General features: G+C 43.5%; 1 protein-coding gene across 1 annotated transcript in view; it reads left to right on the plus strand.

The window, feature by feature from the left end:
• Nucleotides 1–15179, plus strand: part of LOC124272343 — a 262002-nt gene that overhangs the window by 72790 nt on the left and 174033 nt on the right. The window contains 5 exon segments of the mRNA XM_046707518.1: nt 356–520; nt 3332–3485; nt 4636–4826; nt 5912–6127; nt 6471–6585. Coding sequence (XP_046563474.1) covers nt 356–520; nt 3332–3485; nt 4636–4826; nt 5912–6127; nt 6471–6585 — 841 coding nt within the window.

Genomic DNA, 15179 nt, shown 5'->3' on the forward strand with positions numbered 1-15179 from the left:
TATCACAGTGGGGGACACCAGAAATGGGCTTCAGACATTGGGCACATGTGAGGAATAAAACCCAGGTCTTCGTCATGAGGAGCTAATGCTAATGAACCACACACACACACAGACACACACACACACACACACACACACACACACACACACACACACACACACACACACACACACACACACACACACACACACACACACACACACACACACACACACACACACACACACACACACACACACACCGTAAATATGAACGTTACATAATTGAAAATCTGTGTAAACTGAACATTTTAAATTTGGTAAATCTTCATTTTCTTTAGTCTGTTGTGTGAAGTGAGTATGTACATTGTTGCAGGAATATGGGTGGGATATCCCTGGAGATAGTGGCTGGACACAGGGATATGTGGAGGGTATCCTGTGTGAAGCATCAATAGGCTTGTCAGCATTTGTGAAGGCCTGCCAAAGTGTTCCTGGAGTCCAATATCAAAACTCTCTAACATCTTGTGCAGAAGATATCAAGGTATGAAAATCAACCAATAGTATCATTGTGTATACTTCTTGGAATACTGCTTCTGTAACATCACGGTCATAAATCCTGCCTGCTTTTAGACTGAATCACAAATATGATCTTCAGGTTGTTGTAACGGATCACTGACAACTATCTAAAGTTAAACTGTACAAGCACTGAGTGGGAAAACTTCTTTCCAAAACCCACATTCTATATATATATAGATGTACTGGGCAGGAAGGGACTATTCCTGATGTAATAGAGGTGGTTTTCTTAGAAATGTACACAATAATATGCTTTGATTACTCTATCTGTATTATATTGTTGTCAGAATATACCATAAGTTGGGACATGTTATCCCAGATAGCTGACAGCAGGGAAATACTGCTCACCCAATATATTGGTAATGCCACCACTTCCATTTATTATAAATGGTTGTTGAAATCACTCCCTCAGTCCCTGTTTGTTTGATAATTGAGTTATCTAACAAAATCATCAGATATGTCAAGCCATCATTTCCATAGAACATCAGCCCACACCCAGATGTTATGATGTGAGTCCATCCATTAACCTGTGAGGGGCCGTGAACAATATGATAACAAAGCTGTCATACCATACAAGGTTGTAGTTGCTGGAATCCTTTCCCACAAACATAATGAGACACCACTGAGGAGCGACCAGTGAGATGCATGGCTGTTTAAGTTCTATTGAGGTTCCATTTGGGAAAAGTAAATCTGAAAGTACGTATACTATGTAACATCTGGATTATACCTGTAGAAAGGCCCATAATGATAAAGAAGAGAAGCGAATGCAAATTGGTATGCTTTAATAGTGCTATGATGGTAATTCTTGTCATGACTTAAATGAAGCAATAATTCTGTTACGATAATAAATATGCTGATATCTATATCTCCCTACCATCCTTCTCTTCCCTTTTGACTGAACTTGTGCCTTCCAGTATTGTGTAAGGTACATGATGAAGGTGTCCAAAAACATCTGCTTCAATGGCAGTGCTGGATAACCCAGATTCCTGCATTTGCCAAAGGTAATTTCCAGGCCTGTAAGAAGGGGAAATACTCTGATGCATCTTCTGTTGGAGCCATGAGAATATTGATGCAATCATTCTCCTCCAGTTTCTCTGACACACTGTCTAGGAGTGACCAAGGACATTATACATATGGAGTCAGCCGGAGATTATACATATGGAGTCAGCAGGACATTATACATATGGAGTCAGCAGGACATTATACATATGGAGTTAGCAGGAGATTATACATATGGAGTCAGCAGGAGATTATACATATGGAGTCAGCAGGACATTATACATATGGAGTCAGCAGGAGATTATACATATGGAGTCAGCAGGAGATTATACATATGGAGTCAGCAGGAGATTATACATATGGAGTTAGCAGGACATTATACATATGGAGTCAGCAGGACATTATACGTATTGAGTCAGATTTCAACTGTTCACAGAGGCAATCTGTGCCTGCTAGATGATATTTCAAGGCTATCTGCTTCAATACCTGAATTCATGTTCCAGTACAATTCAACCTTTTATCAGACTATACCAGAGATATGAAATAATGCCTACAGAGTGCCCCCTTCATGCCTTTGGGTGCCAGTATTTGAAAACACAATTGCACTCTGCTCAGCTCAACCATTTTGTAACCTGCCTAAAACACAAGTTTGTTCAACATCCACAAGTCTTCCATATGGATGTCCTAACCAGTTAAAGGTGTGTTTGCTGACATATTTCCACCTTGGTCACTCCTAAACAGAGTGTCAGAGAAACTGGAGGAGAATGATTGCATCAATATTCTCATGGCTCCAACAGAAGATGCATCAAACACTGGCACCCAAAGGCATGAAGGGGTCACTCTGTAGGCATTATTTCATATCTCTGGTATAGTCTGATAAAAGGTTGAATTGTACTGTAACATGAATTCAGGTATTGAAGCAGATAGCCTTGAAATATCATCTAGCAGGCACAGAATGCCTCTGTGAACAGTTGAAATCTGACTCCATATGTATAATGTCCTGCTGACTCCATATGTATAATGTCCTGCTAACTCCATATGTATAATCTACTGCTAACTCCATATGTATAATCTCCTGCTAACTCCATATGTATAATGTCCTGCTGACTCCATATGTATAATGTCCTGCTAACTCCATATGTATAATCTCCTGCTAACTCCATATGTATAATCTCCTGCTAACTCCATATGTATAATGTCCTCATGACTCCATATGTATAATAACTGATACAGGAGTATTAAGTTCCATTGAGGTTGTTTCTCGTTAGACACTGAGTCTGCTGAGTGGAGGTTGTGTATTTATCTGTGAAGTCTGATGATAGGGTTGATGAAAAAGCCAATGAGCTATGGAGACTCTGAATGACAGGATATGGGATCAGGATCAATGGGAATACACATCCGGTGATACAAATCCCGACTGATAGCACAGTCTCCTAAGTTAGTGAGCTTTTTACTGATTTCATGTGGTATCTGGGGGGTTACTTAGGTAATGCCTTTTGAGAACTTTGAGGGCATTGATCATGCACATATTGATGTGTATTTCTTGGGTACAAAGAATACTGTGTAGAAGAAACCTGTGCTGGTGTCTGCACATTCCAAGACATGTATAGCTCCCTTGTTGTAATAGAGGTAGAGTATTAGAAGGAATTACATCATGTGTAGTGTGTTACTTGTGTAGATTTACTTCCCAAACAGGAATTGACATGAACTATGAGTTGTTTGTAAAGAACATGGTGGATGGATGGATTGAAGAATATAACCTTCATTTTACATTTCACAGAATACACTAAACAGTCAGTGGTTCATGGCCGCCCAAGAAGACATCAAGAAGCAGTGTGAAATAGCTCTCCTTACGAACACAACACTTTGGCCTGTAGATGATAAACTCAGTTTACAATGTCCTTCTGAGTGTAGGGGGTCTACATGTGACAATGGTAGGTGTGAAGATCGTATGTTTATGTCATCATGAAACCTTTCAGGAACAACCATGTTCCACCGTCTGGAACCCAGATCCATTGCAGGTCTTCAACTGATTAACACAAGACGTTTCAGCAGCTTGAATCAAATGGCATTGACTGACAACACTGGGTTTTCCACTCAGCTCAGTGACCAAGGCACAGAGGACATGCACAAGGACAAAATAGCTATTGTCAACATCATGCTCAGAGCCATAGGAGACCTCTGACACTGACACTGACTTGTAACTTGCATTCTGATTTGTCTGTCTGACTGACTATCATTGCAGATCAAATTAGTAACTGAAAATCAAGAGAACCCCAGATCTCTAATACCTAGTGTAGATTAACCAAAATATCTGGTATGTCCCCTGGAGATTATATGGAGAGGATGACCTGTATTTACTGGTGTTTGCTTAAAAAGTCCTCGGTTCAAAAGTACCGATAAAAAAGACCGAAATTTGCCTTGGTAAAGAAGTCCTCTTTCCAGTTTCTAACAAGAAGTGTTTAGAAAAACAATGCTTTTTTAGCTTTTAGTTTTTCATTGTCACACATACAACAAATGTAATGGTCTTATGACGTGATGATGTATTGAAATGTTGATATACAGATCATACGAAATGACTACAGTTAACATTATAAGGTTTAATTTACATAATGTATCACATGATGACATGAAATAGTCTAGGCCTACTGATGTTGGATGTTCACTGACACACTGTGTAAAAACTCGGGGATGGACTTCCTTCCAACGGCAATGTCACTACACAGTTTGTGCAGATGTTTCTGCATCTTGAGAAAGACAGTTTGGGTTTTCTTCACATGGACATTTCCAATGGCATCCTGGGCAATCACAGTTCTTACTGTCATCTGTTTCCTCTGGAAACATTCGATGGTCTTCCAAACAGATGGATGGTGGTGACCGACTAAGTTAAAAATTTCATATTCCAGCCTTCGCACACGTTGTTGGTTCTTGGATCGCCTGACAGTGGAGCCTCATGCACACTGTAAATCTTTGGTTTTTACTTCAAAAGGATTTCGTTACCAAAGACATTTTACCAGTACTTTTGTACCAAGGACTTTTTTCCTATAAACTGTTTACTTCTTGAAAATATCTATTGTTCTCCAGGACGATGCAGGTGCCAGAAACACAGAGACAGCCTGGACTGTGTGGTGGAAACAGATAAACCGCCCAACATATTCTTCCTCAGCAACAATGGATTGTGTGACATGCGTATTGATAACTGTGACGCTGTGCATGTCTACAACAACAACACTCTCAATGTCAGCAGCCTTGTCTGCCACTGGGCTAGGGTCACGGTCAGTGGTCAATGTTTGCTTTCTGTAGTTTAAGTAACTTTCATTACACATTACATGGTTCAATTACATTGTGATATGACATGAACGAATGCCTCATCGTTTCATAGGAAAATGGTGTTGATGTTAATTTTGTGATATCATCATACAGATGTCACACAGAATATGCTTGGTATGTATTTTCCACTGAAAATTACTGAGTAATATCATGAATCATGTAAAGACATCATTCTGCTGTTTTTCTCCTTTGGGAGAAAGCATGCTCAAATGGACACTCAGATGCCAGAGCAATTTCTGTGGACTGGCTGTTGCTTTTGTTATTGTTTTTCCCCTGGGACTACCCAGATGATATCCCAGAATTCTTGAGTGGGTTGTGATCTCTGCTGAGCCACCTGCAAGCACATTTAGTAGCATAAGTATGATATGTATATCCTTACATTGATAAACAACGATGAAATTATTATGATAACAAATGAAAACATTTTGAAGTTTAGCTTCATCTGCCAGTGATAAAAAATATTAGGACTGGAAAAAAATGAAATAAGCCAAAAACCCAGCCAGACATCATCCAAATGGATTTAATCAGACCAGTCACCAAGCAAGATATGGTGAATTTACTCAGATGTATGGAACATCTAAAATTTTTACCAGATCATCGAGCTGGCTAGCTGTAAATCTAGACCATCCATCAGAAATCTAGCCCATCTCGGGTGGTCGGACAGGCCTTATTTCATACACTGGGTATGGTCACTAAAACAGAAACTTCTCTTCTGGTATTAGAGGATCAGAGGCAAGTGACTGAGTTTTGGTTTTACGCCACTTTTAGCAATATTCCAGCAATATCACAGTGGGGGACACCAGAAATGGGCTTCACACATTGTACCCATGTGGGGATTCGAACCTGGGTCTTGGGCGTGACGAGCCAACGCTTTAACCACTAGGCTACCCCACCGCCCCAGAGACAAGTGAGATCAGGGTTTATTGGTCATTGTTTAGAAACAGTGCTTTAGATCAGTCCTTTTAATGTGTGTGTCATATTGTTGTGTTTGGATTATGGAAATGTCAGAACTGTCCTGTTTCATGTATAGCTGAATGAAACTGGGTATGAGGTTGGTGATGAAGTGGTCAATACAACAGCAACATTCATCCACCTGATGGAGTTGGCATGTCCACTGCCAGAAGCTGGCTACAGTTATGAGGTCTCTATCAGCTTCAATGAACTTCGGAGTACTTCCCTCCTTTATTTGGTCTATGATTCCCTCTGCCAGACTTGCTTTCCCAGCAACGGAACCTGTGTGGACAAGGTAGGACACTGTTATTTACTTTCAAACATGTTATGATCCACATAAACTAATTTGTCAGTTTGATTGTAATGTATATTTGATACTGTATTTTGATGCCAAAACTCAATCCAAGATCCTGTGGAACAAAGGTATCTAGTGTAGGTCTTTATCGAAGCTTATCTCTGATGCCAGATAATTTGCTTTCAACAATAAGGACTAAAGCAAATAAACATAAATGCAAATAGATTTCTGGTCTTCATTATATGTTGTAGTCATCAGCTAGTTTACATCTGATCTCCAGATGGTATGATTCGCTTTCAATTGCTCTTTCCTTGCCTATTCCATTGTTTTGTGTCTGCTCCAGACAAGTGGATGCATCATTAATGATCAGTGCTACGAAGATGGAGAGTACAACCCCATCAACCCACGGCAGTACTGTGATAGCAGTGCCAACAGGACAAGCTGGCAGCAGGCAACAGGTTAGTCCCTTAGACACATACACTCTGCAGCCTGCCATGTAGTCCACACCTAGATGTACAGACATTGTACTCCCTGTCATGTAGTCCACACCAGATGTACAGACATTGTACTCCCTGCCATGTAGTCCACACCTAGATGTACAGACATTGTACTCCCTGCCATGTAGTCCACACCTAGATGTACAGACATTGTACTCCCTGTCATGTAGTCCACACCAGATGTACAGACATTGTACTCCCTGCCATGTAGTCCACACCTAGATGTACAGACATTGTACTCCCTGCCATGGATGTGGTCAACACCTAGATGTACAGACATTGTACTCCCTGCTATGGATGTGACCAACATCTAGATGTACAGACATTGTACTCCCTGCCATGGATGTGACCAACACCTAGATGTACAGACTTTGTACTCCCTGCCATGTAGTCCACACCTAGATGTACAGACATTGTACTCCCTGTCATGTAGTCCACATCTAAATGTACAGACATTGTACTCCATGCCATGAAGTCAACACCTAGATGTACAGACATTGTACTCCCTGTCATGTAGTCCACACCTAGATGTACAGACATTGTACTCCCTGCCATGGATGGATGTGGTCAACACCTAGGTGTACAGATATTGTACTCCCTGCCATGTAGTCCACACCTAGATGTACAGACATTATACTCCCTGTCATGTAGTCCACACCTAGATGTACAGAAATTGTACTCCCTGCGATGTAGTCCACACCTAGATGTACAGACATTGTACTCCCTGTCATGTAGTCCACACCTAGATGTACAGACATTGTACTCCCTGCCATGGATGTGGTCAACACCTAGATGTACAGACATTGTACTCCCTGTCATGGATGTAGTTAACACCTAGATGTACAGACATTGTACTCCCTGCCATGGATGTGGTCAACACCTAGATGTACAGACATTGTACTCCCTGCCATGGATGTGACCAACACCTAGATGTACAGACATTGTACTCCCTGCCATGAATGTAGTCAACACCTAGATGTACAGACATTGTACTCCCTGCCATGGATGTGGTCAACACCTAGATGTACAGACATTGTACTCCCTGCCATGGATGTGGTCAACACCTAGATGTACAGACATTGTACTCCCTGCCATGCATGTGATCAACACCTAGATGTACAGACATTGTACTCCCTGCCATGGATGTGACCAACACCTAGATGTACAGACATTGTACTCCCTGCCATGAATGTAGTCAACACCTAGATGTACAGAAATTGTACTCCCTGCGATGTAGTCCACACCTAGATGTACAGACATTGTACTCCCTGTCATGTAGTCCACACCTAGATGTACAGACATTGTACTCCCTGCCATGGATGTGACCAACACCTAGATGTACAGACTTTGTACTCCCTGCCATGTAGTCCACACCTAGATGTACAGACATTGTACTCCCTGTCATGTAGTCCACATCTAAATGTACAGACATTGTACTCCATGCCATGAAGTCAACACCTAGATGTACAGACATTGTACTCCCTGCCATGAATGTAGTCAACACCTAGATGTACAGACATTGTACTCCCTGCCATGGATGTGGTCAACACCTAGATGTACAGACATTGTACTCCCTGCCATGGATGTGACCAACACCTAGATGTACAGACATTGTACTCCCTGCCATGCATGTGATCAACACCTAAATGTACAGACATTGTACTCCCTGCCATGGATGTGACCAACACCTAGATGTACAGACATTGTACTCCCTGCCATGAATGTAGTCAACACCTAGATGTACAGACATTGTACTCCCTGCCATGGATGTGGTCAACACCTAGATGTACAGACATTGTACTCCCTGCCATGAATGTAGTCAACACCTAGATGTACAGACATTGTACTCCCTGCCATGAATGTAGTCAACACCTAGATGTACAGACATTGTACTCCCTGCCATGGATGTCGTCAACACCTAGATGTACAGACATTGTACTCCCTGCCATGGATGTGATCAACACCTAGATGTACAGACATTGTACTCCCAGTCATGTAGTCCACACCTAGATGTACAGACATTGTACTCCCTGCCATGGATGTGGTCAACACCTAGATGTACAGACATTGTACTCCCTGCCATGAATGTAGTCAACACCTAGATGTACAGACATTGTACTCCCCTGCCATGGATGTGGTCAACACCTAGATGTACAGACATTGTACTCCCCTGCCATGAATGTAGTCAACACCTAGATGTACAGACATTGTACTCCCCTGCCATGGATGTGGTCAACACCTAGATGTACAGACATTGTACTCCCTGCCATGGATGTGACCAACACCTAGATGTACAGACATTGTACTCCCCTGCCATGGATGTCCAACACCTAGATGTACAGACATTGTTGTACTCCCCTGCCATGTAGTCCACACCTAGATGTACAGACATTGTACTCCCTGTCATGTAGTCCACACCTAGATGTACAGACATTGTACTCCCTGCCATGGATGTGGTCAACACCTAGATGTACAGACATTGTACTCCCTGTCATGGATGTAGTCAACACCTAGATGTACAGACATTGTACTCCCTGCCATGTGGTCAACACCTAGATGTACAGACATTGTACTCCCTGCCATGGATGTGACCAACACCTAGATGTACAGACATTGTACTCCCTGCCATGAATGTAGTCAACACCTAGATGTACAGACATTGTACTCCCTGCCATGGATGTGGTCAACACCTAGATGTACAGACATTGTACTCCCTGCCATGGATGTGGTCAACACCTAGATGTACAGACATTGTACTCCCTGCCATGGATGTGATCAACACCTAGATGTACAGACATTGTACTCCCTGCCATGGATGTGACCAACACCTAGATGTACAGACATTGTACTCCCCTGCCATGAATGTAGTCAACACCTAGATGTACAGACATTGTACTCCCTGCCATGGATGTGATCAACACCTAGATGTACAGACATTGTACTCCCTGCCATGGATGTGGTCAACACCTAGATGTACAGACATTGTACTCCCCTGCCATGAATGTAGTCAACACCTAGATGTACAGACATTGTACTCCCTGCCATGGATGTCGTCAACACCTAGATGTACAGACATTGTACTCCCTGCCATGGATGTGATCAACACCTAGATGTACAGACATTGTACATTGTACTCCACACCTAGATGTACAGACATTGTACTCCCTGTCATGGATGTGGTCAACACCTAGATGTACAGACATTGTACTCCCTGCCATGAATGTAGTCAACACCTAGATGTACAGACATTGTACTCCCTGCCATGGATGTCGTCAACACCTAGATGTACAGACATTGTACTCCCTGCCATGAATGTAGTCAACACCTAGATGTACAGACATTGTACTCCCTGCCATGGATGTGGTCAACACCTAGATGTACAGACATTGTACTCCCTGCCATGGATGTGACCAACACCTAGATGTACAGACATTATACTCCCTGCCATGCATGTGATCAACACCTAGATGTACAGACATTGTACTCCCTGCCATGGATGTGACCAACACCTAGATGTACAGACATTGTACTCCTGCCATGCATGTGATCAACACCTAGATGTACAGACATTGTACTCCCTGCCATGGATGTGACCAACACCTAGATGTACAGACATTGTACTCCCTGCCATGAATGTAGTCAACACCTAGATGTACAGACATTGTACTTCCCTGCCATGGATGTGGTCAACACCTAGATGTACAGACATTGTACTCCCTGCCATGCCATGTAGTCAACACCTAGATGTACAGACATTGTACTCCCTGCCATGAATGTAGTCAACACCTAGATGTACAGACATTGTACTCCCCTGCCATGGATGTCGTCCAACACCTAGATGTACAGACATTGTACTCCCTGCCATGGATGTGATCAACACCTAGATGTACAGACATTGTACTCCCAGTCATGTAGTCCACACCTAGATGTACAGACATTGTACTCCCTGTCATGGATGTGGTCAACACCTAGATGTACAGACATTGTACTCCCTGCCATGAATGTAGTCAACACCTAGATGTACAGACATTGTACTCCCTGCCATGGATGTGGTCAACACCTAGATGTACAGACATTGTACTCCCTGCCATGAATGTAGTCAACACCTAGATGTACAGACATTGTACTCCCTGCCATGGATGTGGTCAACACCTAGATGTACAGACATTGTACTCCCTGCCATGGATGTGACCAACACCTAGATGTACAGACATTGTACTCCCTGCCATGGATGTGACCAACACCTAGATGTACAGATATTGTACTCCCTGCGATGTAGTCCACACCTAGATGTACAGACATTGTACTCCCTGTCATGTAGTCCACACCTAGATGTACAGACATTGTACTCCCTGCCATGGATGTGGTGAACACCTAGATGTACAGACATTGTACTCCCTGTCATGGATGTAGTTAACACCTAGATGTACAGACATTGTACTCCCTGCCATGGATGTGGTCAACACCTAGATGTACAGACATTGTACTCCCTGCCATGGATGTGACCAACACCTAGATGTACAGACATTGTACTCCCTGCCATGAATGTGGTCAACACCTAGATGTACAGACATTGTACTCCCTGCCATGGATGTGGTCAACACCTAGATGTACAGACATTGTACTCCCTGCCATGGATGTGACCAACACCTAGATGTACAGACATTGTACTCCCTGCCATGCATGTGATCAACACCTAGATGTACAGACATTGTACTCCCTGCCATGGATGTGACCAACACCTAGATGTACAGACATTGTACTCCCTGCCATGAATGTAGTCAACACCTAGATGTACAGACATTGTACTCCCTGCCATGGATGTGATCAACACCTAGATGTACAGACATTGTACTCCCTGCCATGAATGTAGTCAACACCTAGATGTACAGACATTGTACTCCCTGCCATGAATGTAGTCAACACCTAGATGTACAGACATTGTACTCCCTGCCATGGATGTGATCAACACCTAGATGTACAGACATTGTACTCCCTGCCATGGATGTGATCAACACCTAGATGTACAGACATTGTACTCCCGGTCATGTAGTCCACACCTAGATGTACAGACATTGTACTCCCTGTCATGGATGTGGTCAACACCTAGATGTACAGACATTGTACTCCCTGCCATGAATGTAGTCAACACCTAGATGTACAGACATTGTACTCCCTGCCATGGATGTCGTCAACACCTAGATGTACAGACATTGTACTCCCTGCCATGAATGTAGTCAACACCTAGATGTACAGACATTGTACTCCCTGCCATGGATGTGGTCAACACCTAGATGTACAGACATTGTACTCCCTGCCATGGATGTGACCAACACCTAGATGTACAGACATTGTACTCCCTGCCATGCATGTAGATCAACACCTAGATGTACAGACATTGTACTCCCTGCCATGGATGTGAGTCAACACCTAGATGTACAGACATTGTACTCCCTGTCATGTAGTCCACACCTAGATGTACAGACATTGTACTCCCTGCCATGGATGTGGTCAACACCTAGATGTACAGACATTGTACTCCCTGCCATGGATGTGACCAACACCTAGATGTACAGACATTGTACTCCCTGCCATGGATGTGTCCAACACCTAGATCCACACCTAGTACAGACATTGTACTCCCTGTCATGTAGTCCACACCTAGATGTACAGACATTGTACTCCCTGCCATGGATGTGGTCAACACCTAGATGTACAGACATTGTACTCCCTGCCATGGATGTAGTCAACACCTAGATGTACAGACATTGTACTCCCTGCCATGGATGTGGTCAACACCTAGATGTACAGACATTGTACTCCCTGCCATGGATGTGACCAACACCTAGATGTACAGACATTGTACTCCCTGCCATGAATGTAGTCAACACCTAGATGTACAGACATTGTACTCCCTGCCATGGATGTGGTCAACACCTAGATGTACAGACATTGTACTCCCTGCCATGGATGTGACCAACACCTAGATGTACAGACATTGTACTCCCTGCCATGCATGTGATCAACACCTAGATGTACAGACATTGTACTCCCTGCCATGGATGTGACCAACACCTAGATGTACAGACATTGTACTCCCTGCCATGAATGTAGTCAACACCTAGATGTACAGACATTGTACTCCCTGCCATGGATGTGATCAACACCTAGATGTACAGACATTGTACTCCCTGCCATGAATGTAGTCAACACCTAGATGTACAGACATTGTACTCCCTGCCATGAATGTAGTCAACACCTAGATGTACAGACATTGTACTCCCTGCCATGGATGTCGTCAACACCTAGATGTACAGACATTGTACTCCCTGCCATGGATGTGATCAACACCTAGATGTACAGACATTGTACTCCTGGTCATGTAGTCCACACCTAGATGTACAGACATTGTACTCCCTGTCATGGATGTGGTCAACACCTAGATGTACAGACATTGTACTCCCTGCCATGAATGTAGTCAACACCTAGATGTACAGACATTGTACTCCCTGCCATGGATGTGACAACACCTAGATGTACAGACATTGTACTCCCTGCCATGGATGTGGTCAACACCTAGATGTACAGACATTGTACTCCCTGCCATGGATGTGATCAACACCTAGATGTACAGACATTGTACTCCCTGCCATGGATGTGACCAACACCTAGATGTACAGACATTGTACTCCCTGCCATGGATGTGGTCAACACCTAGATGTACAGACATTGTACTCCCCTGCCATGGATGTGTCCACACCTAGATGTACAGACATTGTACTCCCTGCCATGAATGTAGTCAACACCTAGATGTACAGACATTGTACTCCCTGCCATGTAGTCCACACCTAGATGTACAGACATTGTACTCCCTGCCATGTATGTCAACACCTAGATGTACAGACATTGTACTCCCTGCCATGTATGTCCACAACACCTAGATGTACAGACATTGTACTCCCTGCCATGTAGTCCACACCTAGATGTACAGACATTGTACTCCCTGCCATGGATGTGGTCAACACCTAGATGTACAGACATTGTACTCCCTGCCATGGATGTGGTCAACACCTAGATGTACAGACATTGTACTCCCTGCCATGGATGTGGTCAACACCTAGATGTACAGACATTGTACTCCCTGCCATGGATGTGGTCAACACCTAGATGTACAGACATTGTACTCCCCTGCCATGGATGTGATCAACACCTAGATGTACAGACATTGTACTCCCTGCCATGAATGTGATCAACACCTAGATGTACAGACATTGTACTCCCTGCCATGGATGTAGTCAACACCTAGATGTACAGACATTGTACTCCCTGCCATGGATGTAGTCAACACCTAGATGTACAGACATTGTACTCCCTGCCATGGATGTGGTCAACACCTAGATGTACAGACATTGTACTCCCCTGCCATGGATGTGGTCAACACCTAGATGTACAGACATTGTACTCCCTGCCATGGATGTGGTCAACACCTAGATGTACAGACATTGTACTCCCTGCCATGAATGTAGTCAACACCTAGATGTACAGACATTGTACTCCCTGCCATGGATGTGGTCAACACCTAGATGTACAGACATTGTACTCCCTGCCATGGATGTGATCAACACCTAGATGTACAGACATTGTACTCCCTGCCATGAATGTAGTCAACACCTAGATGTACAGACATTGTACTCCCTGCCATGGATGTGGTCAACACCTAGATGTACAGACATTGTACTCCCTGCCATGGATGTGGTCAACACCTAGATGTACAGACATTGTACTCCCTGCCATGGATGTGATCAACACCTAGATGTACAGACATTGTACTCCCTGCCATGATGTAGTCAACACCTAGATGTACAGACATTGTACTCCCTGCCATGGATGTGGTCAACACCTAGATGTACAGACATTGTACTCCCTGCCATGAATGTAGTCAACACCTAGATGTACAGACATTGTACTCCCTGCCATGGATGTGGTCAACACCTAGATGTACAGACATTGTACTCCCTGCCATGGATGTAGTCAACACCTAGATGTACAGACATTGTACTCCCTGCCATGTAGTCCACACCTAGATGTACAGACATTGTACTCCCTGCCATGTAGTCAACACCTAGATGTACAGACATTGTACTCCCTGCCATGTGGTCAACACCTAGATGTACAGACATTGTACTCCCTGCCATGGATGTGATCAACACCTAGATGTACAGACATTGTACTCCCTGCCATGAATGTAGTCAACACCTAGATGTACAGACATTTGTACTCCCTGCCATGGATGTCCACACCTAGATGTACAGACATTGTACTCCCTGCCATGGATGTGTCCAACACCTAGATGTACAGACATTGTACTCCCTGCCATGTACATGTGATCAACACCTAGATGTACAGACATTGTACTCCCTGCCATGGATGTCGTCAACACCTAGATGTACAGACATTGTACTCCCTGCCATGGATGTGATCAACACCTAGATGTACAGACATTGTACTCCCTGCCATGGATGTGATCAACACCTAGATGTACAGACATTGTACTC

Source organism: Haliotis rubra, unplaced genomic scaffold, assembly GCF_003918875.1.
Source record: "Haliotis rubra isolate DU_JTF1 unplaced genomic scaffold, ASM391887v1 Scf169, whole genome shotgun sequence".
Classification (NCBI taxonomy): Eukaryota; Metazoa; Mollusca; class Gastropoda; order Lepetellida; family Haliotidae; genus Haliotis; species Haliotis rubra.